The sequence below is a fragment of the Manacus candei genome, unplaced genomic scaffold, assembly GCF_025592945.1.
Source record: "Manacus candei isolate 608988 ecotype Guabito, Panama unplaced genomic scaffold, ASM2559294v1 h1tg000065l, whole genome shotgun sequence".
NCBI lineage: Eukaryota > Metazoa > Chordata > Aves > Passeriformes > Pipridae > Manacus > Manacus candei.
In genome coordinates this window covers 3,696,545-3,724,266 of record NW_026138113.1, presented here as the reverse complement: position 1 = coordinate 3,724,266, position 27,722 = coordinate 3,696,545, and the positions used below count along the sequence as shown (strand labels likewise).

General features: G+C 43.0%; 1 protein-coding gene across 3 annotated transcripts in view; it reads left to right on the top strand.

Moving 5' to 3' along the window:
- ZNF423 (zinc finger protein 423) overlaps positions 1–27,722 on the top strand; it is a 229,555-nt gene that overhangs the window by 42,720 nt on the left and 159,113 nt on the right. For all 3 annotated transcript variants that reach the window (XR_007907447.1, XM_051805569.1, XM_051805568.1), the window contains exon 3: positions 25,774–25,974. Coding sequence is in view for 2 of the 3 variants with exons in the window: in XM_051805569.1 (XP_051661529.1) it covers positions 25,774–25,974 (201 nt within the window). In the remaining variant the exon portion in view is untranslated. The remainder of the gene's footprint in view (positions 1–25,773; positions 25,975–27,722) is intronic.

Below are 27,722 nucleotides of genomic sequence, written 5' to 3'. Positions count from 1 at the left end.
AAAAGAGCCTCAAGAAACTGAACAGGATAAATCAAGTTTGTCTGTGTAATATGTATCGATAACGTAAATGTGAGGTTACATGTCAGAGTAGTTTGTGTTCAAAGGAACTAGCTACATCTCAGTCACTGTTCGTGCCCTGTGTAAAGATATTTTACTGTCTTTAACATTTATGAGATCCCAGAATGTTTTTGACTCTGAAGCCACTAAGTCTATTTCTGTGCTCTCTCCACATCGGACTGTGCAATGGTATTCTCTTAAAAGCTCAGCAGCAACGTGAAAAACAGCTCAGAAACTGAGCAGTAGTATGAAAATTAACAATGATGCTGCATTCCTGGTTAGGTGGGTTTTTATAAAAGAGTCACGGGGAGACTGGCTCACAGGAGAGGCTTTCTTACTGAAGTGAGCATCTAGCTGGTCTCGAAGGCACAAACTGCCTTTGTGTGGCATTTTGTGGCATTTCCCTTCGCACCGACCGCGCTCTCAGCTGCACTGGGTGCATCTTCTCTGGGTGCTACGGCTGTTCAGAAGGGTTTGTGTTCTCACTAGTCTCTGATAGCAAATATTGCTGCTGCTGCTGCAAACCCCCAGCTGTGATGTCGAAGGCCCCTTTGTGCCTGGAGCTAACGGTGCATGAAAAGAGCACTCGCCAGCTCTCTCGCTTGACCTTCGTCTCAAGCAGCAGCAGAGCAGAGTTACCGGTGTTATCTATCACAAGTCTTGGACTGTATTAAAGTCACAATAGGCTGAGGTTCAAAACAGTAATGAAAAAATCATTTCTCTGCAGAGCAGGAGTTAATTTCGGATTTCTGTTGGTATTGGTGACTATGCCTTAAGTAGAAGACTGCAAAAGGCTTTTTACAAATTAGTTTGAGTCTCCATTTTTCTTCATTTGCTCCCACAATTACAGTTCTCATTCAAGATGTTGGATGTGGGATAAAATGTATTGTATGCATGATTTATGGCAGCTTAAGGAAAATGTGTGCTAATTGGGGGATTTTCCTCTTAATGCATTTAGTAACTACAGATGTCAGTCTTTTATATTTATAAAGATGCAGTACAGTATCCTATCAAGACAGGACACAGTGAATGGGACAGAGGTTGCAGGCTGGAATATGATTGAGGAACTGTATAGAAAAAGCTCAAAAAACCAGAGTCTGTGGTGGTGTGGCTGCGTGGAGTCGCTGGCTCTTGTGTGGTGCCTCCATAGCTATATTCAGTAACTGAAACCAGTCCCTCAGTCCCAGTGTGCGAGACTTTCATTATGTTCTTTTATGATCTTCCTGTTTGCATTAGCTCCAGTAGTGTGATGTTGAAGTTCAATAAAGGGTGAAAAAACACACTTCAATTTCTTGTTTCGTGCCCCTTCCTTCCCTGGCCCAAAATGACAAAATTGCCTCCCCTTCCTTGACCCCCCCAACAGAAAAAAAAAAAACCCCAACCAAAAAGCCAAACCTGGGACTTGTTAACTCTGAAACATTTGCCAGATGTTTCAAATTAACATATTTCTCTCCCTTCTTCTCCTGTATGTGTTTGTACATCTCTGTGTGTGTGCAAACACATACAAAACGACTTCTGAAAAATGCTGTTGGCAGTCTGCACAGCTGCTGTGGGCTGGGGCAGTGGCAGTCCCAGGATTGGGTGGTATATAAGGACTGCAAGAACAGGTATACTGTAAACTTTAAACTTTTAAAAAGTATGTATTTATATATTTATACTAGCAAAATATTTATGTAGGTGCATCTGTGGGGAAAACGAAGAGCTTTTGCAGCTGTATTTATTTGGTTCATCTAACCAGTGGAAACTATACTGGAATTTTCTTTGTGAGTACGAGTTGGATCTGCAGCCATGGGTCCTGTCCAGGTAGCTGTGACAGCCATCTGTCCTCAGTGTTTGTAGGTGCAGAGCACAATGTGCCAAACACGGGGGCCCAAGCTCTGGGTCTCGTGGTGGGGCTTCTCTGCTCCTGGCGTGTACTGAAGGTGTGTGGTCTGTGCATCCATGACTGGACTGTGGCACTGAGCTGCTCATGGGAGCTGCTTAGTGCAGCTCATGGAAATTTGGCAGTGGACACAATGGCACCAGAAATCCTGTGCTCAGATGGGTCTGTTCAGTGATGGCTTAGTGCAGGACACCATCCTTCTTCCTGTGGCAGTGTGTGCACAAATTGCTGTTTGCTCTGGCATAACTGCTTGTTCCTGGTAAAAACTCCAAAGGCAAAACACTGTGCAGGAATCCAACCCTTGGCATAGCTGCACTGAGGAATTTATTCCAGTACTTTAAATACAACTAGAAATAGTTGTATTACTTTTTTTTGTAATGACCACAACTTATGTGTGTACATAATAATCTAGAGAATCAAGAAAACATAGAAGAGGCAGAGGCTGCCCTTGCACCAGGGTGAATAATCTGGGTATCCACCGGTGCTGTTTAACAATGGGCATATAGCGAATTTCCTTCCTCTTCAGGTCTTGTAAACATTTTTTTCCTTAATGTAAAAGGAAGGAAAAAAGCTTTCCTTTCCTCTCATAATCAGAGGATTTAGCTTGCTGTCAAATAGCACGTCCAGTAGTGTTTTTCTGTGTAAGAGGCAGAGATGTTTTCTGTTCCAGAGAAGTACAGCTGAGTTCTTCTTCCCCCTGCTTTTCCCCCTTAACAGCATGTGCAGCCCTTGCAGCCTGTCTGTCCTACTCTGAAGGTGTCAGAGGGGGTGGACTGGGCAGGGCTGTCGGGGGGCCAGGCAAGCGCCCACCTCTGCTTTTCAAAAGGGTTTTTGGCTGCTTTGAGGCCACGAGGAAAATAAGATTCAATACTTGCAAAGCAAGGGTCTGGTCAGACAATGCTGCATTGCTGTTACAATACATCACGAGGGTATTATCTTGAGGAGTAACAAGGGACATTTTAAAGAAGTAAAAAGTCTTACCAAATATATAGAGAATTTAAGGCATTTTAAAGACCTATGAAAGCATTTTATATGGGGGTTGCTGGGGAGTTTCTCATTAGCCTGACTGTGAGGCCCCAGGGAATCTTGGCTGAATTGTCTGGGGCAAACAGAGCAGATTCTGTCTTCTCCTTAGGAGCCTGCAGACCTAAAAGCCTAATTTTTTTGTGTCTGCTTTTGAGGTAACTGAAGGTATCTTGTTTTTCTGTGCAGCTACATTTTACAGTACTGATCAGGAAAGAGTTTGGGAAACAGAAAACTGTGAATTGTGGCCTGAGTGCTGAGGACAAATGGCACTGACTGAGTCTCTGTGCACATGTGTTTGCAGAGCATGGGGGGTTCTTTGCAGTGTTTGCAACGGGAAGGGCCCCTCCAACACAGTGCCCAACCATCCCTTAGCACACAACATTAGTGTAATTCAATTATAACATTCCAGAAATCATAAAAATAAATTACAGGTTGGTATTCTCTGCTTCCCCCATTAGCTCCAAATTTCCTGTCCCTGCCACCGAGCTCGCTGCAGCAGCTGGGCACACGTGTGAGGGACACGTTAACACAGCACAGCATGGGAAAAAAAAAACCCCACAGCATTTTAAGACACAGATACTTGATGTTTTTCCATTAAGAATTCTCCCCCATGCTTGTTTTATACAGTACACTACTGTAGGATTTTTAATTGCTTTCTGCAATTTGTTTTAAAGTTTCCCTCCTTCCTGGAGGAAAAAAAAGAAAAGAAAAGGGGAAGCAGCAGCTTTTCAGAAATGAACCACGAAATAAAGGAAAACCACTCTGTGGTCACTCCTTTCCCCCTCTTTTCCATTTTGCATGGCATCTCCCAGCTATGTAAATCAAAATTTTCACTTGGTATCTCCAGAGGAGGAACATCTTGACACAGTTTGGAGACTTATTTTTTCCTCAGGGCTACCAGAGCCCATGCTGGGGTGTTTTTAATGCCATTTCTGCTGCTCAGGGCTCTCCCTGCCTGTTCCCTGTGTTGTCCTCCACCATTGGTCTTCTGATCCTGATGCTGCATTGTCTGCTCCATGAGCGTTGAGGGTTTTTTTTCTCCTCTAACTTTTCTGTAGGGTTGGGTTTAATTTTGGCTTCCAAAGGAGCAGAATGGATGAGAAAGCTGGGATCTCATGAAGCAAGCAGAGACTTGCTGCTGTGCAAGTATTCACGTGTTAACTTTTCCCCATTTTCTGTTTATTGCAATAAGCTACAGAAGATGTGTTCTCCTTCCTCACCTTTCCCCTTTGGGAGGCCTGTTTTGGCTTCGGGGGCTGTTGTCCCCTCAGCTGTTCTCCAGCACCCTGGGCTTGCATGATCCACTGCCTGGAGGCCACCAAGACCACCATCCTCACCATCCCTTGTGGTCTCCCAGTACCCAGGGCTGTCCCTGCCCTCTGCTCATGTCCCCCTGGCAGCTCCCACAGAGCCCCAGCTGGTCCTGCTCCAGCCACATGACCCGCTGGGCACGGGGAGCAAAGCAGGGAGTTCTGGATGAGAGAGACTCCAGAGCTCTTTTTCTCTATTTCTACATGTATTGTATAATGTGTCATTTGACTTCTAAATGCAGAATGCTGAATAAACCCTTCCAAACACTCACAACATGAAATTCTAGGATCTCTGCTGCAGAGAACTGAAAAGGTCGGTCACAATTCAGTGGGCATTAGAAACATGTTATGTTGCAAGTACTCTGAAATTACCTGTGCTGAGTGCCTTCACAAGCTCAGACATCTTCTAAAAGCTGATTTCATTAGTCAATCAATATGAGAAGATTCTGATTAGAGTGCATAAGGATTTCCAAAGAAACAAACCTTTGAACTTAGCAAAGAACTTGAGAAACTTTGGTAACTTTCTTAGTTGGGTATTTTTTCAATCTGCTGTGAGATGTTTGATCTCACCTGGTTGGCTTTCTTACACTGGTTTTAAAAACAGCATCCTTGTCACTGCATGGACCTGAAAGATGCAGCCCAGTCAGTATAGTCTGAGGCTAAATATCTGCTTTGGAAGCATCCAAAGCCCGGATTAATGCAAACCAGGAAAAAAAGCTAGGGAAGTTTGCAACTCTGGTTGCTGCATTCCTTATTTATTCTCATTTGAACTTTTATTTTCCTTGGTAATGTGTAGATTTTTACAATGTTACACTGTAATGTATCCTTTTAGAAGAGAAAGTAAAAAAATAATTCTCATTTCCTTGTAATAAAACTTAATTTTTAACATCAACCTTTTACTTATAAATACTAATTTTTATGTAGAGATATATATATATATATTTAAGAAAGTACTTTTGACAGTGTTTTCTCAAACAGAAGGTGAAGTGATAGAAAGTGCAGGATAACGTGGTAGTGGATGAACATCCAAGACAGGTGTAAGATGTTTTTGAAGCTGGATCATACAGAAAGAAACAATACAAATAATTATAAACCCTTCCCAGATTACTCTGTTTGTAGGAGCTCAGGACACAGCTCTGCATCTGCAGCCACAGGGGCTGCCTGTGAGCAGGTCTCTGCTCCCAGCACTCGTGGGACGTGGGACATGGTGCTGCAGGAGGAGGCTGTTGGCTGGAGGGACAGGGTGTCCCTGGAGGTCCCCAAAGTCCAGATGACATCCTGCAGCTGTAGCACCTTCAGGGACAGGAGGAGTACAAGATGAGGTTCCTGGTAGTGTGTGGTGCAGCACAGCCAACACGCGCCTGTCACGGGAACAGCCGCCCCGCTGAGGCATCTCTGGGGGTGCAGCACCGTAGGTGTTCCCCTCTTGTTTGGGGAGGGAATCTCTGGCAAGAAGGAGCGATCCTCAGATGTGAACACAGCATGGGTGTCAGTATTTAAATTAGAAGCACACACCTGTGTATTACGGCGTTTCCTAGAAAATACTTACTATTAAAAATGTTAATTGGGAAAATTATAGCGATAGCACAGAGGAGGAGAATTAATTTCCATGGTGAAAGAGACGAGGAAAGAAAAGCTCATTTCAAAGTGAGCTATCGAGTGCTCCCCCTACCCCATCACACTCCTGTTCCCCGGCTTCTTAAAGACAATGTATGCTGGAAAGCTGGTCTGTTGGAAGGAAGCTGAGCAAGTGTGGTGTATTGCAGTGTGTCATTGATGTTCCCGAGCTTCTCAGTGCCTAAAGGAGTGCTCCTCAGTGCTACAAGCAACATCTGTAAAGGAGAGGATTCCTGCAGGCTGCAGGATCACAGCCCCTGCCTGGCTATGCTGGCAAGGGGCTGTGGACTGGTGTGCACTGGGATGCCAGCAGTGCATCAGGACTGGTAGTGGACAGCAATGTTTCAGTAAATCTGGGAGTATCTCTGGGGTCATCAGGATAACCTCATCTGAAGTCTTGTAAGCTTGATGTATCTGCTGCTGTGGGGCTGCTTTGGATCTGGGGATGTTCCCATAAGGTCTTGTGTCAGGGGCATTCACCACCGACATGGATGGTTGCATACTGATGTATCCTTCTGGGGTGGGCAGGGGACATCCTCCACAGGTTTGTGTCCCTGTCTTGCCAGTGTTTTTCTCCCTAGGACAAAAAAAAAAAAGGTGTGTCTGTTGGCACTTTATGTGCTGTGAGACTGTAATGCTGTGTTTCATTTCCTTGCATTGACTCAAGGCACTTCCATGGGTGGACCCTCAGGTGCAGCCTTCCTGGCTCTCCATCCCTTGTTTGCACCTGGGTCTCTCCCAGGTATGAACATCCTGGTGAAGGGTGCTGCCACTGAGCTGGAGGGAGCACCCTCCATCTTCTTCAGGCTCCTGCTCTCCCTTCCTGTGTTTCTTTCAGTGGTGCTACCTTGTTCTCCTGTGCTGCCCAAGTGAAGGGCTGTGATTAGATGAACATTTTCTGTGTTTTTAGATAAAAATTATATCTGTTGTTTACGATAGCCTTCAGGGATACAACTAGCAGTAATGGGCACAGGAGATGCTAGGCTGAACATCAGGAAACATTTCCTGGTAGTGGGATCTAATAGCCTGGTATTATCTCCTATCACTTCAGTCATTTACAAACTGGACTGGACAAAGTGCCTGAAAATACACTGTAGGAATGGTCTTACATTAGCAGAGGGACGGATAAGATCACCTGATAAATCCTTCTCATCTTTAATTTATCCAATTCTACTGCACTCTGGATTTGCTAATCTCCTGCAGATTCGAGGATGGAAGCACACAGAATGGTCAGGCAAATATGCTTCCTAGAGCTTATTTCAGCAAATATTTTTATGTAGGATGTCAAAGCACTTTGCAAATGCTAATTCAGCCTCCCAACCTAGTAGGAACTCTTCCTTGTGCCCCATATCCGTACTACTTTGTCTTTGCATCATGCAGTGTGCACTGTCTGCAGGTTGACCTTCCCAAAGGGTTCTGGCGTCAGAACTGATGGGCACTTGCCAGCCTATCTTGCTTTGAGCCATTTCTGCAGGTCAGTGGCTTTGCTTTTCCAAGTCTGCCTTGTCTGGCTGGTAGGAGTGAGGGAAGCTGAAACCTTGCCACTACAGGGAGCCATTGCAGTGGGTTTTACCTTTGTAAAAGTAGACAGCTGAAGAGTTGAAGGAAAGTCTCCTGGTGAACAATTTCTTTGGTTTTCACAGAAACTTGTTCTCCTTTGACTGGTTTATACTTTGCAGTTGTAACTGGTAGCTCAAAGCTCCCAGCCTGAATAAATGTAGAACAGGTATAGCAGAATATATTACATTGGCCTGTTGCTTAAACAGGAAAAATCAATAAAATATAATGCCACAGTGGTGGATCCCCAGTAATCATTCTTCTTGAGAAAAAAACAAATTGTGCCAGTCGTGAGAATGGGGTTTTATAAACAAGGTTGTAAAAGAAGAAAAACAAATGGAATAAACAAGCTCCACTGCTTTGCATTCTGGGTTGTGTAAGGACAGTGATATGAAACTCTGCAGTGAGAAACTGCATGAAATTTATGATGCTTTGCCCAAATAATCTTTCCTTATTCAGTATGGGAAACTAGAATCATTTGGGTTGGAAGGGACCTCTAGTGGGTCTTGCTCAACATTGACCTGACTTGTAAAAGTTTTGTAACCATTACCACTGTATTTTTGGTTTAATTGTCTTGACCTGTTAAGCTTATCATGGACCAAGGGTACAAGTATTGTTACTCTAGTATAAGAATGTGTAGCAAACAGAAATTAAGCCCAAATACTAACAAAAAAAAAGGATTTTTAAAAAAGTTAATACAACCTAAGTTTCCCGAAGCAGAAGATACATTTGCCTTTTTGTCATTTAGTGTCTAAAGTCGCCTTTTTCCAGTCTTGCTACAAAGAATTACAATGTCATCGTCAAAATAAACCAAGCTCATCTCATAATCTTGTATTTGTTGTGTATAAATTCAAATGAGAAAACTGCTAAGTGGGACCATTTATAATGAGATTTGAGATACCCTATAGCTCTCACTTGGAGACAAGTGACCTTTGTCTTCTTTGGGGCTGAGTACAGCGCGATGAAGATTTAATAGATGTGTGCGGAGACCTGGCAGTCGATTGGGGTGTGTGTGGAAGAGGCGCTCAGTGTGCCTTGCTCTACATATTTTTGAAATCCTCACACTTGGGACTGGAGTGCCTGCCTGTTGGTGTGTTTCTGGCCATGCCTCTTTCCTCCCTTGGATGGCTTTGGCGTTCGTTAGTAGAAATTATTAGACAGTCACAAAACACTAAAGAGAAAGGAAAAACCCCACGCACTTTGCTTGGAAACAGTCTGTGTTGCATAAAGCTCTGACAAGATCAAGCCTCTAATTAAATTATCTGGCACGTGGACAGTTCTGTTCTGAGATCTGCTGAGCTAATGTGTAGCCATTAGCTCATACAGCCACCAAATCAGAAGTACCAAAGAGACAATTTACATAGGGCCACAGCGTGTTTTAAAAAATTCTGGTGAGTTGTGAAGCCTGTAATGTTAATTGCCAGTTAGCACATTGTAATTGCTGTAATTATTTGCAAGTAAAATGATGTAAGGGACTTAACATTGTACTTTTCTTAACACTTCACATGTTGGTGATCCACTAAATCTCCCACTTAGAGTTTTGCTGGTTATTTTAAGAGCTTGACAGCCACTTGGTGAAGTCTGATATCATCCGCAAGCTTCCCATTCTGCCTGTTGGCTTTAATGCTGAGCGGTGGCTCTCTAAAGTCTTCATGAAAAAAAAATAAGAGGCAATAAAATAATAAATGCAAATGTCTGCTGCTGACCAGTGAGAGCACAACCAGCCCTGCAGCCGGCCGTGCTGGAGCCCAGCTGGGAGAGAGCCCTCAGCACAAATTGCCAAGCCTATTGCCTCCCACCGCCACGCCGCGGAAGTGGGCCAAAAGCTCCTCCGTATGGGATTAAAGGGATGTGTAATAGATTAAAGATCAAAAATGTTAATTAAGAAATGGTCTTTTCTAATAAGATGCCTTCAAGGGCATGGTACCAAAAATGAGGCAATATCTCATTTTGGCAACAGCACAGGGTTGTAATGAAGCTGGAGCAGGGGGGGCAAGGGGAGAAGGAAGGGATGCCTCCTGTTCAAGGCAACTCCTTCAGAAGGGGTGAATCAATTAGCAGCAAAAATGTAAACATGTAAGTCAGAATGACAGTACTCTGAACGCTGCTGAACAACGTGTGGATTTAGATGTACGTGTTTTAGCCTGGAGTTTCCTTGAGGATAAGTTGGCAGTTTGTGACTGACAGACAAGGAGTCCTTCAGTTTACTGGTGCTTCAGCAGCAACCTGGTAATTTGGCTGAAAATAACCACTCTTGTTGGAAGCTTTGATGCATTTGAATTGAATCCATGCAATATATTTTCCTGATGTAATGTTCTAGATATGGAAAGTTCAGCACCTTTGTTGCTGGATTGAAACTTGTAGGTGTAATGTTTGGATATATAATGTTTGGTTATTTCTCTTCAGAAAAGGGGAGAACCACAGCTCTCAGCTCTTGCATTCCAGGCTCCTGCAGCAGTGGAAGTTTATGTTTTACAAATAAACTGATATGCAAGTGTTACTTATGTGTTTCAAACCCAAAAGGTGCTTTTGAGAGCTGTGAAATTTTATTGCATCATTATAAATAAAGAAAACATGCTTTTTTTAAAACTTTAGCATTCTAGTCAGTGAGTTCACTGTTATGTTTTCTTAGTAACTCATCAAAACTCCAAAAGGAAAACTCAGATGTTTAACAGTGCTTCTTCCTTGTGGTGGAATGATGGGATTTCACATCCCACTTCATCCCACAGTTTCCCCTCTAAATGCCCTAACACCATAAGCTGCAGCATTTCTGAAGCAAGTTATTTGCCAGCATAAAATGGAGGTACCCTGTCGGCAAATTTCTTCCCTATTGGTTGGGAGCTTTTGCTTGGATAAAGAAAACCCCTGGCATGGTGAGATCTCTGTGTATGTGTTTTAAGACTCTGGCTGTTTGAATCAAAGCCAGAGAGAATTTTCAATTTGAGAGAAATACAGTGGGAGGGCGCTTGCTGGTTGCGTGCCTCTGTGTGTGTGGTGAGCTGGGGCTGGCTGAAGCACCCTGGCAGAAGAAGTCCTCTGACAGTACTCTGAAGTTTAGATTTGTTGCTCTATCTGTGTATATTTTATTTTCATCTGTTGTTTTAATCTTTAAAGAGTGAAAGACAACAGCTCTGGTCTACCTGCTCCCCTGCAGCCCCCAAACAAAGCTGGGGAGTGGAGCGTGGTGTCCAGGTCCTTTGGGAGAAGGAGTGATGGTTTTCCCTGGGTCTCATGTAATTGAGAGGCTTTTTGGACTCCTTGAGCTGGGCGTGGTGTGGACTTGTGCCTATTGGTTTTATTTAGCTTGGATGAGGGCTCTAGGCGACTTAAATGACACTAAATTCCTGTGCCCTGATTTTGTCAGACAAGTGAATGCAAGTGGAAATAGTGGTTGTTTCCATCCACAGAAGAAAATCAAAGTAACTGTTTCTTATCCAAATACTGAAATCAGATGTTTTCATGGTTCATAAATGTATTGTTTTGACGGACTGATTAGTTTAATCTTGACTTGGTTTCACTCATGGTTTTTGTTAAAAGAAATGTGTAACTTGGACTTGAATTAGCCTTCTCCCAAGAAGGGCTATGTCAAGCAATTCTTGCTAACACATCCAGGAAATATAACTAGCAACAGAGTGATCAGTGTCTTTTCTTTATTATGAAGTTTGCTTACTAGTCTCCAAGATGCTTTTCTGAATTGAAGTTTTCCTCTACAAAATTTTGCCAATATTAAAAAAAGATGTCAGTAGTCTGTCCTTCTTTCAGTGACAATAGGGAAGATTTCAATTTTACATGTTGGTTTAATCAAATAGTTGCAGAAAAATGATCAGTTTATCATCTTGTCATTACTTTGTACAGAATGTGCATCCCATATTGAAACTGAGAAAACTTGGGCTTAAACTTTGATAGCAGCTCATTTGGACTCTGTTTAGCACACAAGTCCAGATGACCAATGAATGAGAAATGTTCTGTGTAAGAGGCATTTGGCTTTTCTTCTTTGATTGTATTAAACAAAATACATATATTGCCAAATTTCCACAGTAACATCCAGGAAACATATACAAAATCAACAAGGAAAGCAAAACCAAGAGCAGAATTTGGTCAATAATTTTATGCAAAAAAAAAAGGTTGTGCAGTAAAAATGTACCTTTTCTGATCAAGGTGAATTTCAGGCAAAAATCTTGTACAAGTTTGTAACAGCCAGATTGGTAAAACATTTTTCTAGACAGGATGTTGCAGAAATCCACATTTTTTCTTCATTATTTTTCTTTATAAACTGTGTGTGCAGGCAGCTGCAGTGTTGAAGACATGAGGAATATTACTTCTGCAAGTGCTCCTTGCATCTCGGGTTTTGGGCTGTGATGAAAAAGCATAGGTGCTTCTGTATAATAGAACTAAATTATGTTCCATTTTTCACCTTTGTTTCCAAAAAGTGGTGCTCAGTCTTCAAGGTGTTGTGTGTGTGAAATTAAAATAAGAATTGATGTTGCTCTTTCTGCAAAATATTTTTAAAAACTGGTGACTTTTTAGGGCATTTTTTTATGTAATGAGGTTGTAAACCTGTTGTCTTTGAAATGTCTTTCTGAGTTGCAAATAAACCCATGGCTACACCACAGGCACTGGAAGCTTAGCAGAACCATCAGTGAATTATTAAATGAGAAAAGACATCATAAGAGTTAAGTGATTTTTAGCTTGATCCTGTGATGAAATATTTTAAAACTTTATCTGGTTAATGAACGCTGCGGCCAGACGTATAACTGGCCCAGGATGTAGGAAGTGGAAGTGCTTTTAAAATAGACTCCTAGCTGTGATAGCTGCAAATCCAGTGGAAGGGTCTGAAGCAAACCCCTAACCCCTTTTTCCATACCCACCATGGGGCTGGGAATGCAGTGGCCCTGCCCGCCTGAGCCGTGGTGTTTGGTGTTGAAAAAGCCGTGTAGTAGGAATGAAGTTGTCAATTGTGCATCTTCCTGCTAGTCAGCAGCTAAAACACAAAGTCCATAACTTAAGGGAAAAGGTTGGGACTGCCTCTCCCCACCCCCAAAGAAATGTGCCTTTTAAAAATGGATGATTTTGTTATAGTTACTACTTTTTACCTTGGCGAAGTACACAGGGAATGGGGCTGCTAAAGAGCACATCAAGTAAATTAGGGTTAATTAGAAGTTCTCCCAAATAGCTGGTGCTTCATCAGCAACAAAGCAGCATGTAAATAAATCTAATTTCTCTCCAAATAAACTCTTCACAAGCTTAATTACAACAGCAACAATATCTCCCCCCTACCCCCCCTTTTTCATTAGTGGGAGCAGCTCATTATGAGCTGTATCTGGTGAGGGCTGTCATGAGCAGTCCAGAGTTGGCCCTTTCACAGGTGTCCTTCGGGGCTGAGGAAGAAGTGGAGGAACTTTCAGCGTACTTGGAGGAGCCCAATTAAAGTAGTTCATGAGAAATCTGAGAAGCAGAAAGCACCAATGGAAAAAACCCCCATCTCTATATTCTGGAGAGACTTCAGCCAATTACATAAAGAAGTTCCACTATTTGGCTTATTGGCCATCTTAATTTCTTTGCCTTTATTACTTGTTTGCCAGCAAAAACCTGAACTTCAGGTTTTATCCGTGCTTTTAATTTCTTTTTTTTTTAATGCCATCCATCATCCTCAGGGTAGATGTGAGGGCTCTGCCAGTTCCTGGTGCTGTGTTACTGCACTGCTGTCTCCTGCTCCGGCACCAGGGACCTGCTGAATGAGAGGAGGGGCTGAGGGAGACCAGACTTTAAAGTCATTTTATCTTTAAGTCTTTTAAATGTCTTTTCGCACTTTCTTTACCACATAGGGCTAGAAGAAAAAATGCAGGAAGATGTTAGGAGAAAAAGTGTTATCACTGCTAAAAGGATCACCACACTGGAGGACTGGTGCAGCTCACTGTTTATTCCAGGGATAAATAGCTGAAAACCCTCTACCCAGAAATTATTTATCACAGGGGAAGTGCAATCCTGGGTTCCAGCTTCAGCTGGGTGAAGAAGTGCTCTGCTGAGGGCTCATTCAGAGGGATTAACTTACTTCATTTGGTGCTTCATTCACTGTCCTCTGTGATATTTTTTTTTTATAATTTTTTTTTATTTCTAATTCCATTGAAACCAATGCATTCCTTATTACACAGTGTCACGTTTCAGCCGATCCTAAATTAATAAATGAGCAGCAGCAGAATAGCATGTAGCACAATTCTAACAGCATGAGCTGCACAGAAGTATATTTCACTTAGCTCCAATTTAAATACTCTGCTTTGCTCGATTTAATTATGTGAAATTACTGAATTAATGGCTTTGTCAAATGAAACGTGTAGGACTTCAGAGTTTGGTATTAAGGAAAGAAATTGGAAAGGAAATCTGAGGTACATTAATTTTTGCATGCGGGCTTGTTCTAAAAGCAAACAGAAATGTAACTGAGCCCGCCGCCCAAAATCACGTCGTGTTTTAAACTCAGGAAAGAGAGAACAAGCAGAAAGTGGCAGGAAACTTTCTGAGTCACCCCTTGTGGGCTTGTGCTGCTCCCCTGGGTGAGTGTGCTGGACAGGAGCGGTGTGTGTTTGTGCAGCAGGAGCTGGCCACGGGCATGCGGGAGGGAAGACTTTCTGCAGAGTCTGATGCTTGTTTAATAGCTTGGCCACCTGTTAAATTCCCTTTTCTGTGCTGCATAATATGACTTTCTTATCTCTTTTCTGGTTGAGAATCTTGTTGCCTTTTTTTCACATTCATTAACTGTGTGGTCCCAATCCCTGCACCAGGACCCTGTGCCCAGCCTGGTGCTGGTTGTGCAGCTTGTGCATAATGAGACCTGAGGGCACTTTTAAGGAAAGCTTGTAAAGCCCTGCTCTTCTGAAGCCATTTGGACACGTAGGTGCCTAACTCTCATTAATTTCCATTTTCATGGGTTTTTACTACAGTCCGTTGCCACTTATGGGTATTTGGCTCCTAAATCACTTGGCCTACCTGCAGATGTCCCTCCAGGCTCTAGCTGGAGGAGTGTAAAGGTGCTGTTTTCCCAATTTCTGCTCACATTGCTGGCAGTGCCCAGCTTGGAAGGCCCCCATAGAGCAGAGTTTTGAGTCTCTGCCAGCAGTAACTGGTTGCAGAGACACCTGAGCATACATTTGGGAAAATCTGGCTTTTTCCTCAGGTGCATTTGGAGCACCTTTTTTCCAGAGCAAACCAAATTCATAGAGATAAAATCAGTGAGGTTTTTTCCCAAGATGATGTTTGGTATTTGATCAGGCCATAACAACCACAACTACGTTGTGGTTCAGGTCCAACCCTCTATACCCTGGGTATAAATAGCAGTTTTACCCGAGAAGCCTAACTCCACAAACCCGGCCCCACAGAAGCCTCTCAGGTCTTTAATCACAGTTTTGAAGACTTCCAGGCACAGTTATTGCAGAAGCGGGTCCCTTTCATGCTCCTTCAGCTGCACATTTGTCATTCCCAATGGAAAACGATCCAGGCAGGTTCTGAGCAAACCAAGACCCATGAGAAGGTCAGTGAAATAATTATTGCTTTCTCTAATTTGCCTACATGTATTTGCCTTCCTGCCTGAGTATGTTTTTTACTCTTGTTCCATCTTTTACCTCTGTATCGGTTCCACCCCTTGGTTCCTGAAGGTTTGCAGAGTGCTCTGTCTCTTGCCTTCTCAGTTCTAATGTTCTGGAGTTTTTACAGATATAAAAAGATGAACGTAAATGCTACATGGAGGATCCTGTCAGTTTGTGTTGTGAAAAGCATTCCTCTTCAGCATAATTTTTAAACAAATCCATATTCCAAGCATGGGAAAAGTGCATTTTGAACAGAAATGTATTCAGGGACCTAAGAGAGTAATTTGGATGGAGCTCTTGCTCTGCTTACATCTTGCTCCTGTGTGCCTGCACTGCGGCTGCACACTGAGGATGTGAATCTTTTGGGACCAGAACTTCCCTGCAGAAAGGACAATTCAAAGTCCTGGACCTTTTGTAGGAACGATAAACCAGTCTGCATTTTGAAATGGGCAAAGGGGTTTCAAACATTGAAATACATAGTTGCATTTATAACTTATGGTAAATTACATCATCTACAATTTTTTTTCTCTGTGAAAATCCACAGGTTTATTTTAATAAAGAGTTCCAGCAGCTGCTATTCTGAGCAGAATCAGTCAATACCTTATTTTTGCATTGGATATGCAGCTGCAATAACAGGCCACATGTGAATTTTATTAAGCCTTCTGAATTTTCTCTCTGTTCAGGGAACTATAGATTTAAGTTTTACAGATATCTGGCTTTCTCTTGAAGTAAAAGAAAAAAGCAAACAACCAAAGAACCCCCACAAAAAAAAATCATTCACACCATTTCCTTAAAAAAAAGGAAAGGCTTTATCATGCCTATGGATTAAAATGTGATTAAGATGTCCTGTGTTAGCTGTGAGTGGAATTCCATGTAACTGCTGAAAACGAGACACTTGTCTTCAACAGAGACTTGAAAAACAGTAAGTTGAGTTTTATTGAGATATGAATATACCTAAATAAAATTAAAGTGCCATTTTTGTTCTGAAAATTTATACTTATTTGAGTACAGTGGTCAGTATTATTTAGCAGTTGCATGTGAAAGAGTGAAAAGCACATTTTTATGAAGAAATGCACTTCATTTTGAAGTTATTACTTGCTGCATCCTAATTTCCTTGTTTAAATTAATGAATTTTATATCTAAAATGCGGGCATCTAAAATGGGTTTTAGATCTGGTTTGATTTGAACTTCATTATTCAAACCAAAGGTGGCAGTTACTCCACTCCCATTCAGATGCACCTTAAGCATCTGGAAGTGGACAGCAGCATCTTTTTTCCACAGGCAGATAACCCACTGCACGATAATCACACGTTTTGAGTGAGTGGGTGAGAGTTTTCTGCTGATGATTGTGGAGCAGTTTGGGTGGTTGTGTGCAAAGACATTATTTGATTTGAATGCCACACAGATACATACAGGGCAGACCTACAGGGTTCTGAGCCTGTCCTTTCCAAGGTGCAGAAGAGGAGTGCTTGCTCTCCTCACAGCCCTGCTGGGGGATGGAGTGTCTGAGGGGGGACTGAGATCAATAACTGGGCAGTGTCCTGCAGTAATGGAACACTTTGGCACACTCTGGACAGCTCTGATCTCTGCCTTTCGTTGCATTCTCTAAAATTCACTTACAGTGCTTTTTGTGTCAGGGAAGTGTTTACATCCCATATTTACACCCTTAAACTGACTGCCAAACACTGAAGAGCTGATAAACACTGTGTGCTGGTAACAGTATAAAGTACAATCCCACTGCTGCTTGCATGCAAATAAATAATAATAACTTAGCTATTTGTCCGCTTTTCGGTGTATAAGTGCATTTGTCACATAACATAGTAACATCTAAATCATTTTAGTAAGAGCACTAGAAAGGCTGAAACATTACGATTAAGAGGAAGTTTTACTGTTTGGTGGTGTTTTTGTGATTTCCTTATTTGATTTTTTTAAAAACCACTTTTAAAATCATGTGATGCATAATCACTATTACCGGGTTTCACTTTTTAAAAATTTTTCACTGAGTTATTTTGCTTTCCTTGGGGCTGAGGGATTGGCCTACAGGCTAGAAGTTACTGTCAAATATTCGCTAAATCTTTTCTTGTAGTCATTACAGACACAGATTTCTTTTTAATGTGCTTGGTCAGTTTTGAGGCCACTTTTTTTGTTACTACCCATAAATCAGTAGCAAGTATTTTTAGTGTCATCAGTGAAAGGTTAATGGAAGCCCATAATTTTCAGACATATCTCTTTCAATTAGCTGCCCAGATATTTCCTTAGAATGGGCGTGTAAATTGTTCCACACCGAAAACTGGAGACTGTGTCCAATTTGTGCATAAATTGAAATTGTCTTTCTAATAGACTCTTTGGAAGGTGTGGGGTTGCCTTCAAGGTAATGATTTGAAGATAAACTGACCCTTGATGAGGGAGCTGGAGTTTCAATTTAATGCGTTTCTGCAGTTTTCCTTTGCCTTCAGTGCCTTCAAATTCCACACAAATAATTCCTTCATAACAAGTGCCTTTTCAGAAGATGTATGCTGCTGACAGTTAATATAAAATTATTGCCCCTGAATGCATTTTTGTAATTACTTTCCAGAGAACTGTCTTTGTGTTAGAAGACATTTCACACTTTAGTAACATAAGTGTTTGGGGAGAACATGAGTAATAATTACAAGCAGTCTTTCAGTGAAAATAAACCTAAAAATTATAAAAAATAGCTAATGTTAAAGTTGGTTAGAGACAGTGAGGAATTTATTTAGCACATTACGCCTGTCTGTATATTTTCCAAGTTTAATAACCCTTCAGTAACTAAACTTAAAAAAAGCAATAAAGAACAGAGAAACTGCTTTCTAATTTTTAAGCAATAATGAAACTGAAAACTGATTAAAAGTGACATGCTACTAGAGACAGAATAAAGAAACTTAATCTGAATGCTCCTATAGGAGATTTCCGCTATAATGGAAAATGAAATGGCTCACAGTTTGATCAATAAAAAAATTAACAGCATTTAATAAAAGGCTTCTGCACTATGTCAACTAAAGGATACTGTGGAAGTCTTGATCCAAGAAAACCAGGGCTGTAGGGTGAGTTTGTGTATGTGAGTGTGATACGGTTGACTGAGCAAAGCTGATGGGTTTCAGGTCAGATGCTGGATAGTAAATAGTTACACAGGTTTAGAGAGCTTGGGGCCAGGACTGTCTGTATAAATAGACATCGTTCCTGTAGTTACTACACACACCCCAGCAGCGAGGCTGGATTTTCATGGAGGCAAAGAGGGTGAAGCCTTGTTTTCACTGGAGAAAACAGGGCAATTATACCATACATAATGTATCTATAAATATATGTATGGTTTATCTCTGTGCCATATAGAGACAACTATGTATAGATCTAGGTGGGCTCAAGTGAAAGCAAGGCACTGCAAGGCAAGAAGTTACATGTGTTACCCATTCTGTGTGTGATGTCTGTGACTGCTACAGCAAAGGACGGTGCAGGAGCTGCCAGTCCCTCTGCCCCGTGTTCCTGCCGGCTTCCATGCCTTTAAACTCCAGGTAGATTCTTGAGGTGTTCTTAAACTGCTGTTAATTTGAGAAAACTCTATCCTATCAGTGAAGGAAGATGAACATTTTCCCTGTGAAATGTTGGTGTAGTGAGCTAACAGGGATGCTGAGGGGAGGCAGCTGTGGGGCGTGCAGGGCTGTCACGAACAATTCTGTGGCGGTGCCGGCAGGAGCAGGCAGTGCAGGCACCAGTTATCACTGAGTGTGCTTGGAACCCCTTTCTCGTAGAGTGCATGTGCCAGCAGATGTAGGAGGAGGTGCAGTACCCTACCAAAATAGTTCTTCTTTGCTAAGTTAATGAAGAATGCCGAGAACTGCCCACTTACTTAGAAATCAGTATGATTTAATACATACTGGTGTGTAATAAGGCTCTGTTATGAAATGTTATCATGTGTGCTTCCTAGAGACTCTGACTTCTGTGTATTTTGTTGTTAATGTACTTCACACAAAACAGTATTATTGGTATAGTCTGTGATTTATCCTGTGGGTTATTATCCAGAGAGATACCTAGCACTGAGCATTCTCCCTCTTCCCTTGCCTTTTCAAAAGAAGCTCTTGTAGCCACCATTGCTGCTTGTCGGTGGAGTCTGCTGTCAGAGCCACACAAATGACAGCTTGGAGAGGCTGCAGCGGCCATAGCCCTAGGAGGGCATGAGGAGGTAACAATATGCAATTTTCATGGTTCAAGGGTAGCCTTATCCTACTGTTCTTCATTACAGTGCTGCAGTGAGATCAATTTTATTAAGTTGTAAGTCTTAGGAGGCCAAGACCATTAACTACATGCTGGATCAAATAATTTTTTTGGTATTATGATTGTTTTTTATCTCTTGTTGGGGGAAGGCAAGATCTGATGCACAGATCTCTTCAGCCTGAGAGAAGCATTGCATGGTGACTGAGTGTCAGGAGGATTGTGTGCCTGTGTTGCACTCACTCTGCCCTCTCATGTAGTGGTGTTTCATGCATTAGCCTTTTAGGCTCTTTGTTTTTCAGCTAGGCACCTTTTTTCTTTACCCCATGTGGTTTGACACTGTGAGAAAGTGGTGTGCTGCACTGCATGATAGAGCACCAAACCTGCTTGCTTTTGATGCATGTAGTGATGATTCAATGTGTGGAATGAGCTGCCTTTGATACCTGGTCCTGGTCCTACAGCTGGGATGCAATCCACACTCTCTGACCTGGTTTGCTCGGCTGGAGCAGGTTTCTGGCAGCTTTGTATGAGTACAGGCACACAGCTTACAGCAGCTCACAGGAGGGCCCTGGCCCATTGAGAGGTGGCACCTGTGTTCAAAATGCAAGTGTTTAAAAGAGACATTTTTTGAAATGTTAAAGAGCCACAGAATGGTGGTACCCAGCAAAGGAAAGGCTTTTTATCCTACGTGAAGATTTCAGCTGAAATTTGTTTGTGTTTTAATTACTAAAACACTAGTGGCTTGTTTTGCATCTGTTGATTCTTCTTTGGCCACAAGTATAGAGCACTTTGGACTCTTTCTGTGTGACAGTGCTAAAGAACAACACTGAAATGTAACAAACCACATAAAAGTAGAGACCTCCCCCACACTGTTTTGGCATTTGATGCTGAGCGAAACATTTACTAATGAACGTTTAGATTAGGCTTTTCCTTTAAGTCATTTGTCTCTTTTGTTCTCACTTCCTAATTATAGATGAAATTTCCTTTCCTTTTGTCTTGCCGGGGAGCTGAGCAGCAGCCCCAGGGCAGGAAGGCTGCACTCCTGGGCGGGCGCACCCTGGGCGGGCACCTCAGGGCTCTGCTGGGCCCCAGGGGGGGGCAGTTGTGTGCCAGCACTCGTCATTCCTCCATCAATCAGCTTGTTTGTCTTCAGTGCCATTTACTTTTATGACTTGTCCTGCATCTAGGGAAAATTCCTAGGAATTACCCGTAGCCTTCCGTGAGACCTTCGATTGTTTTTGTTTGGACCAAGGCAAGGAATGAAGTGATTCCACTTTCCACTCTTCATTTTATCTTTTGCCTTCCAGCTGTCAGACCTGTGCAGAAGCTGTGCATGTGTGTGCACATGCTCATGTGATGCTTTGCACAGCATAACTTTGCAGCCATAGCTCTGCATGGCAAAGTTGCTGGAACAGAAAGTGCTGCCCAGCACTGCATCAGGGGATGCCTGCTGAAAAGAAGCCACTCTTGATGGAAGCCCTGTAACCAGAATCATTTAAAGCCAGACATGACCCTGCACTAAATAGTAGAAGAACAACCAAAGAACAATCCTAGATTTCAAATAAATTCCAGCTTTTAAAAGTCCTCAGGCTTAAAAAAAAAAAGTTAAAGAAAATTTACTGGCACAAAGACAGAATGGCTTGCCTGCTCTGTATTGTGCTGATAAAATAAGAAGTTTAAACTGCCCATATTTGATTCCACAGCTGAAAAAATAAGCTAAGAGGTTGATTTTTTTTTTTTAATTTCTCTGGCCCATGTGTTATATGGTGTTACCCATTTCTAAGTGTCTCAGTGGAAATTGTAGGTAGGCATCAGCATCACTTCCAGTGTGGCTCTGAGCTTTTGTTTCAGTCCTGCATCACTACCTGAAGCCCCCAAAGCAGTTTGCTGTGGCTGGGCTGTCACTGTGGTCCTGGGCTGAGGCTCTGCCATGCTGAGCTCCAAGCACAGTCCCAGCCTGGTGGTGGGGCCATATATCCCAAGCTGACTGAAGCAAGTGGAAATTTGCTCTTGATTTCGTTGAGGCCCGAGCTGAACATGGTACATGTAATCTGTTTTCAAATATTTGGCTTTAGGAGCACGTTGTTCCTGTAACAGAGCTGTTTTGAACACAGCTCAGAAGGCATTTCTACTGACTGCAACTTTCAAACTGGGCCTTTGGGAATTCACTTTTCCAGCTTTGCCAAGTTTGCCACATTCCTTGGACCACCAGGTCAGGCAGGAACACTCCCAGTTCTTGCTATGTCTCCTCTGAAATAGTAACTTTCTAGAGCATAAGATAGCTTGTACAGAAAAACCAAGAGTCATTAACAACATTAACTTTAGTGGCAATTAGAATAACATATTCTTGACTGTTGGCCAGATTGTTTAGGTCATAGGGTAAAATATTCTTCTTGTGCAAAGCCCTGCAGGCCTTCCACTGTGCTGCAGGGGGAAAAAAAAGAAAAGGAAAAAAAAAAAGAAAAGAAAAACAAAAAAGCCCCCCAACCCTGTTTCCTGACATTTTGGGTAGTGAGGTATACTTCCAAGGCTGATCTCTCAAATCCTATCCTCCCTTATTCATAAAAGAAAATTGTTAGAACAATCACTAGATATGGCAGGTTCACTTAAAAACTAATAATAACACTTTTGTGAAATGCGAGGTCCTATTTTATGCCCTTCTTAGAATTGATTAGTGATCATTTACCCTGAAACTTGGTGCCAGCAGCTCCCTTCCTCTCTGCACACCGTGCCAGTGGTGGGTGGGAGCTGTGTGCCCATGGTGCTGTGCTGCCTCCACAGTGGTGTTCCATACATAAATTCCTCACAGTTGGTAACTGTGATTATCTGGCAATCTAGATAAAAACTACTTACTATTAAGTTCACTAAAACCCAAGGCTTAAAAATCCCATCTTAAAAATTAGCTGTGTCAGTAAATACACGGGTCTGTGCTTGGTGCTACAAGACAGCCACTGATGTTTGGAGACTGCAGAAGGTGCTATTGGCTCTGGCAACCAAGGAGTCCCTTTTGCAGGGTAGTGCACAGACATGTCCCCTCAGAGCCAGGCTCAGCTCCAAAACCACCCCTGCTCCTGGTGCCAGCAGCGCCTTGGCCTCCTGTGGTGACCCAAACCCTTCCAGCAGCATGCTCGTGCCCACGTGCCCATCCTGCCTGGCTGCACGGTGCTGGGGTGCTCCTGCAGCTCCTTGCCAGCAGGAAAATAGCAGGTTAAATTTGTGAACTCCTACAGCAAAGCTCCTCAGAAATGAGTTCCTGAGGAATGCTCATGGCCTGCTGTCCTCATCAGGGAAACTGAGCTCATCGTGGGAGCAGCTGGGCTGCATTTGAAGCTTTTCCTTGCTGAATGGACCACCCATTCCCATCAGTGCCCTGGTATTTTTGCTCCCCTGGGCAAGGAGCTAGTGTCTCCCCAGGGCTGTCCGCACCCTGCATACCCCACTGGCAGCTTATGGTCAAAATAGTGGAGACAAAGGTCAAAAAACCAGGAAACACCACAGATTTTTCTCATCAGTGTTTGGTATTCACTAGGCAAGCACCAAGTGTGCAGCTCAGCAGAGGAATCTGAAGACCATGTTGTTTGACGGACAGTAACAGCAAGGTGGGGCAAACATGTACAATTTCTTCAACTCACCGAAAACAAAAAAAATCTCATTGTAAAACTATGTTGCATTTGCTAAGTAATTTCTGCAAACTTCACTCTTGTGTTATTTGACATAAAGCTCTGTCAGGCAGCAACACTTTTGAGAAGTTGCCTAGAGGATCATATTTCCCATTCAACAGGGAATTAAAAAATGTTTCTGGAATTTTGCTTTGCAGTCGGGAATCTATTTTCTTATCTCACATTGTACAATTTATTTTTCCTAAAGCAGTGTGCTAAATTATTTGTTATTGTTGGACTCAGTCAAGCAGCTTTATCCCTGGTGTAGCCACAAAGTATTGGAGTAAAACCAAGGATGAATTTGTCACAGCGTACTCACCAGATCAGCTGGTCTTTAGGTTAACTCTCAAAAGACAGAATTTCTGCTGAAAATATTAGTGAAAGTCCCTTAAAGCTCCCCAAAGTTGCCTAAAAGCTTTCTTCTTCAGGCTGTGGCAAAGTCAGTTCAGAAGTGCTTCCCTGAGGTCTTGGTCAGCAGGCGGCAAGGAAGCAGGTCCAGTTCTTTAGGTTAGATTTATATACTCGGACTACTTTTATAGGTTTCTGTCTTATGAAATTGGAGAGTTGATATTCTGATTTATTAACCATCAAGTCTGCAGGACATATAGGCTTTAAAAAGATTGAATGAGCTAAAATGTTTGTGATTGCAGTCTGGGATGAGAGACTGGATGGTGTGCCAAGTAAATATGACAAAATGTGATAATTTGAATATGTACATTAAATGATGTGTGAAATAAAGCTAAGCTAGCATAGCTCTAAATGTGACTTATTATTTGGTGAAGTTAGTAGTATAAAGAAAACCAGAATCATTGTTTTTTTCATTACAATACATTTTTATTTAAGGAAGAGTCTATAAAGCATGAGGTTCAGCCAGTGGCATTTTATTGAATAAACGTAGTACAGATGATGACTTACAATATGGAGTGCTTAGTGAGTGATACTTTTTATAACCAAATCCTTAAATTCATTACCGCTGTGTAAGTGGCATATCTGATTTGTTAAGACAAACATTATATCTAGCTCTTAATGGAAATTTTGTAGTAGAAAGGTATGTATAATTTAACAGTAAAAGAATCTGAAAATGTGCAGATCAGTTAACTGCTAAGAGGGATGCTGTGACACACCACAAGCAGGCACTGATTTTTAATATTTCCATTGCAATTTGAAGGGTACGTCATGTTACAAGTGCTCCATGGAAAACTGCAGAGTGTTTTACAACGGTTGATTTATGTTACCATTTGCAGAGCAGAAGATGGTATGAAATGTGTTCTGGCTGGATAGTGGTAGCAGAGCTATACTAATGTGTGTGTCTGAATTGCAGTGCTTGTGGTAACCAGTTTTTGTCTTTAATAAATTTTATTTTCAGCTTTGTTTCATGTTCTCAGTGTTGGTTGTCCTTAATCTTTTTGGCGCTGATCTAATTTTAGAAACAATTCATCTCTCTGTTTGCTGGTGTTTCGTTAATGGCTTAAAACCCAAACGCATCCCAAACCAACAAGGTGGCAACAAGGCTCCCTCCTGCCTGGCTGAGAGCAGCTCCTGGGCTTTTGGGGTCAACTAGTGTGTGAGGCTCTCTTCTGCTGGAAGAGCCTGTGGTTTTGTCTCACTTTGCTGGATGACTTCCCAACTATTTCTGTTGTACCAACAGGGATGTATTAAGAGTGTGAGTTCTCATGGAGGCAGGTGAAATAGTGCAGGTGTAGCACCCGTGGCTGTATCTCTGTGTTGGGGGCACACGTGTACAGAAGAGGCAGAACCATCTCCATCTCAGCTGGTCACCAAAGCCTGGTCAGCATGACTGGCGTGTCTAATGGATGCTTTCCCTGCTGAGAGGGCAGCGGGGACTTAGAAGGGCATTTTCAGCTCTGCTGCCTTTCCAGAGAGCCCAAGTGAGGGTTGTCCGTGGTTCTGCATGGAGCCATTGGGCATGACTGGCTTCAGGCACATCTGAGTCCACTGTGGCCAAGGAGGTGTCCTGGAGGCAGGAGGATGTGGCTGCAAGTCCATCCCTCACGACAGGCCACTGAGGGCATGTTGGGGGGTGACTGCCTGTGACCAGCTGCCCCTGCCACCCACCCCATGGCCAGCGAAGAGCCGGCTGCCCCGTGTGGAGCTGCCTCCTGCACAGCCCTGGGGTGCTCAGCCCCCCACCCTGGGGTGTTTCTGGAGCTGCCACAGAGCTCAGTCTCCCTGTGCACCAGTGCAAATGAAAACTTGGCAGGAGGTGGCAAAGATACATGTGCTAGCCCAGGTTCCAGTCATGGACCAAGATAAAAAAATATCTGAGAGACCTGAAGGTCAGATGCAATGTGTCTGCTCTCAGCTAGGTCAGCACAATGTGAGGCTCATCTGCCCAACCAAGTGCCTCTCATTAGTTCAGCGGGACCTCTCACGTCCTGGGATACATGTGTGCTTTGGGATCTTCAGCTAGAGCTTTTTTTTTCTTGTTGTTACTAATATTGGGGCTTGGAGGCGGTGGGAAGAGGAGAGCATTGAGAATTAAAATTCAGCACATGCCTTTTCTTTGCGGGCTGTAATTAATCTTGCCAATTTTTAAAGCTTTGAGAATCTGGTTAAGTGATAAAACACTAACAACTTTATATGACAGAGAGTTAGAGGCTCCCGCTACACACCCACCAGAGAAGATTAGAAGAGAGTGTTTGCAGGATTCGCACTAAGCAGCAGAGAATACAGTTGAGAATTGTTGCACCACATGGTATAAAAACCGCATTAATATAATGAAAGGTGTCGAGAATAATGTGAGAGCGGCTGTAATTAAATGTATCTTAATAAGTGCAACATCCTTCTTAAAGCTCTTATTTTTCAGACCTCTCAAACTTAGAGGATGTTTTTGCTGTTGGCAGGTGGCCTGGGAGGAGAGCTGGAGAGCGAAGCGAAGGACAGCCGGGCCCTGGAAGAGAGGAACAGTGTGACGAGCCAGGAAGAGAGAAATGAGGAAGATGAAGACATGGAGGATGAGTCAATTTACACCTGCGATAACTGTCAGCAGGACTTCGATTCACTGGCAGACCTGACTGAACACAGGGCACACAACTGTCCTGGAGGTAATGTTAAACTAGCTTTACAGTTCTGACAGGTGGTTAGCTGGGTAATTGGACATAGCAACAGCTTGAGGCCTCAAGTGAGATTAAAGAATTAATAATGTAATTTTACAGTTAATGTAATTTTATTGTGGTGCCTTGGGTAGCCTTTGTTCACTCCTTTAATAAAATTAAAATAAAAGCAACAGCTTTCCAATTGGAATCTGTCAGTAATTACGTTAGACAAAAATGTTTTGAGGTTTTTTTAATGCCAGAAGTTTCAGGCAGGTTTTTTTCCCCCTCTCTCAAAATGTAGGAAGATTAAAAAAATTAAGTGACTGAAGTGTGCAAAACTCCCAGGAAGAAGGGCCTCTGAACCCCATGAAAGAACATGACAATTTCTGAGATTAAAATTCATAGTACGAGTTTTGTAATCCCACCCTAAAAATACACCGTTCTCCCTAGGTTATTATTACACTGCCTTTTGAATTTTATGGAAGTAAGGATGGCATCAGCCTACGCTGATCTTGATTTTACTTTCTGTAAAGTAAGAACAAGCTCAGAGCACCGGTGTGAACAATTGCAACATATCTTGCTTTTCCACGGCTGCTGTCGCGTGGCCGGCGGTAGCAGCAGGTATTCTGCAGAGCACACTAAGCCGATTTACGGGGGTAGTAAAAAGCTTTGCAGATTTTACTAAAGATTAAATAAAATCTTAGGAGGGGGAGCAGAGAATATGTTCCTATATATTTAAATCAGAGACTCTCATCCTTCACCTTCCCGGAGTTGAATACTCTGCCATCACTTTATCCTCCACGCTCGTCTAAGATATTTTAGGCAGTTGCTGTTATGGCAGAGGGGTAGGTTGAGGCTGCCAGAAGGCAGGAGGGTTAATTTCTCCTCTGGTGCAGCAGTATCCCATCCTCTGTCCCCTGAGTGCATATTCCTCCTGGCCACTAAATTTGTTTTGTAATTAGTCCATGTTTTCTGCTCTCCTTTTTGGGCATAAGTAAAATGATGCTCAGCCAAGAAAAAACACATGAAATGGAGTGCAGCAAGGGGGGGAGGGTGAGTCAGGTGGGGGCTTCGGCTTGGCCTGACTCCCACCCCAAGAGCATCCTCTGTTGTCTCACTCTGATTTACAGAGGAGAAGACCCCCTGCTCTCACTTCCACCTGCTTTCTGGGAGGAAGGACAGAGGGATGTTGGGGCTTTTCCCCAGCCTGCAGTTGGGTAAGGATTGCAGACTTAAGCCCACCCCCAGGGCTCCTTGCTCTGCACTCTCATTTAAACCCCACACAGGCTGCAAACTTGAAAGTGCATAAAATTGAAAGGCTACTTCTTGCAAGGTGATTTCTCGGCCAGCTGACAGCCACGGCACTGGCCTGAGACTTCTGCAAATGGCACTCTGCTGCAGGGTAGGAAGCAAGAAAATGCCATTTTCTATTCAGAAAAACCCTTGTGTTCCAAACTGGAAGGTGAGCTGCACAGCCCATGTAGACATCGGTCCCTTCCAAAGGAGCAGCCGCAGGGACAAGCTGTTCCTGAAGCCAACCCTCACGGGAAGCAGGACAGGCAGGACCCCAGCAGGGCAGGTGGGTGGCTGTGCAGGCACAGGGCACGTCCCCAGCAGCTGTCCCTGGGAGCCGCTGCTCCGCCGCTGCTCTGTCTCCGGAGTTGTGCTGGTACAGCTGCTCGTTGTGCTGGGGGGAGCCCCACCAAGAGAAGGATCTTTTCAGCCCAGGTGTCTGCTTGGGTCTGGCTGACTGTGTG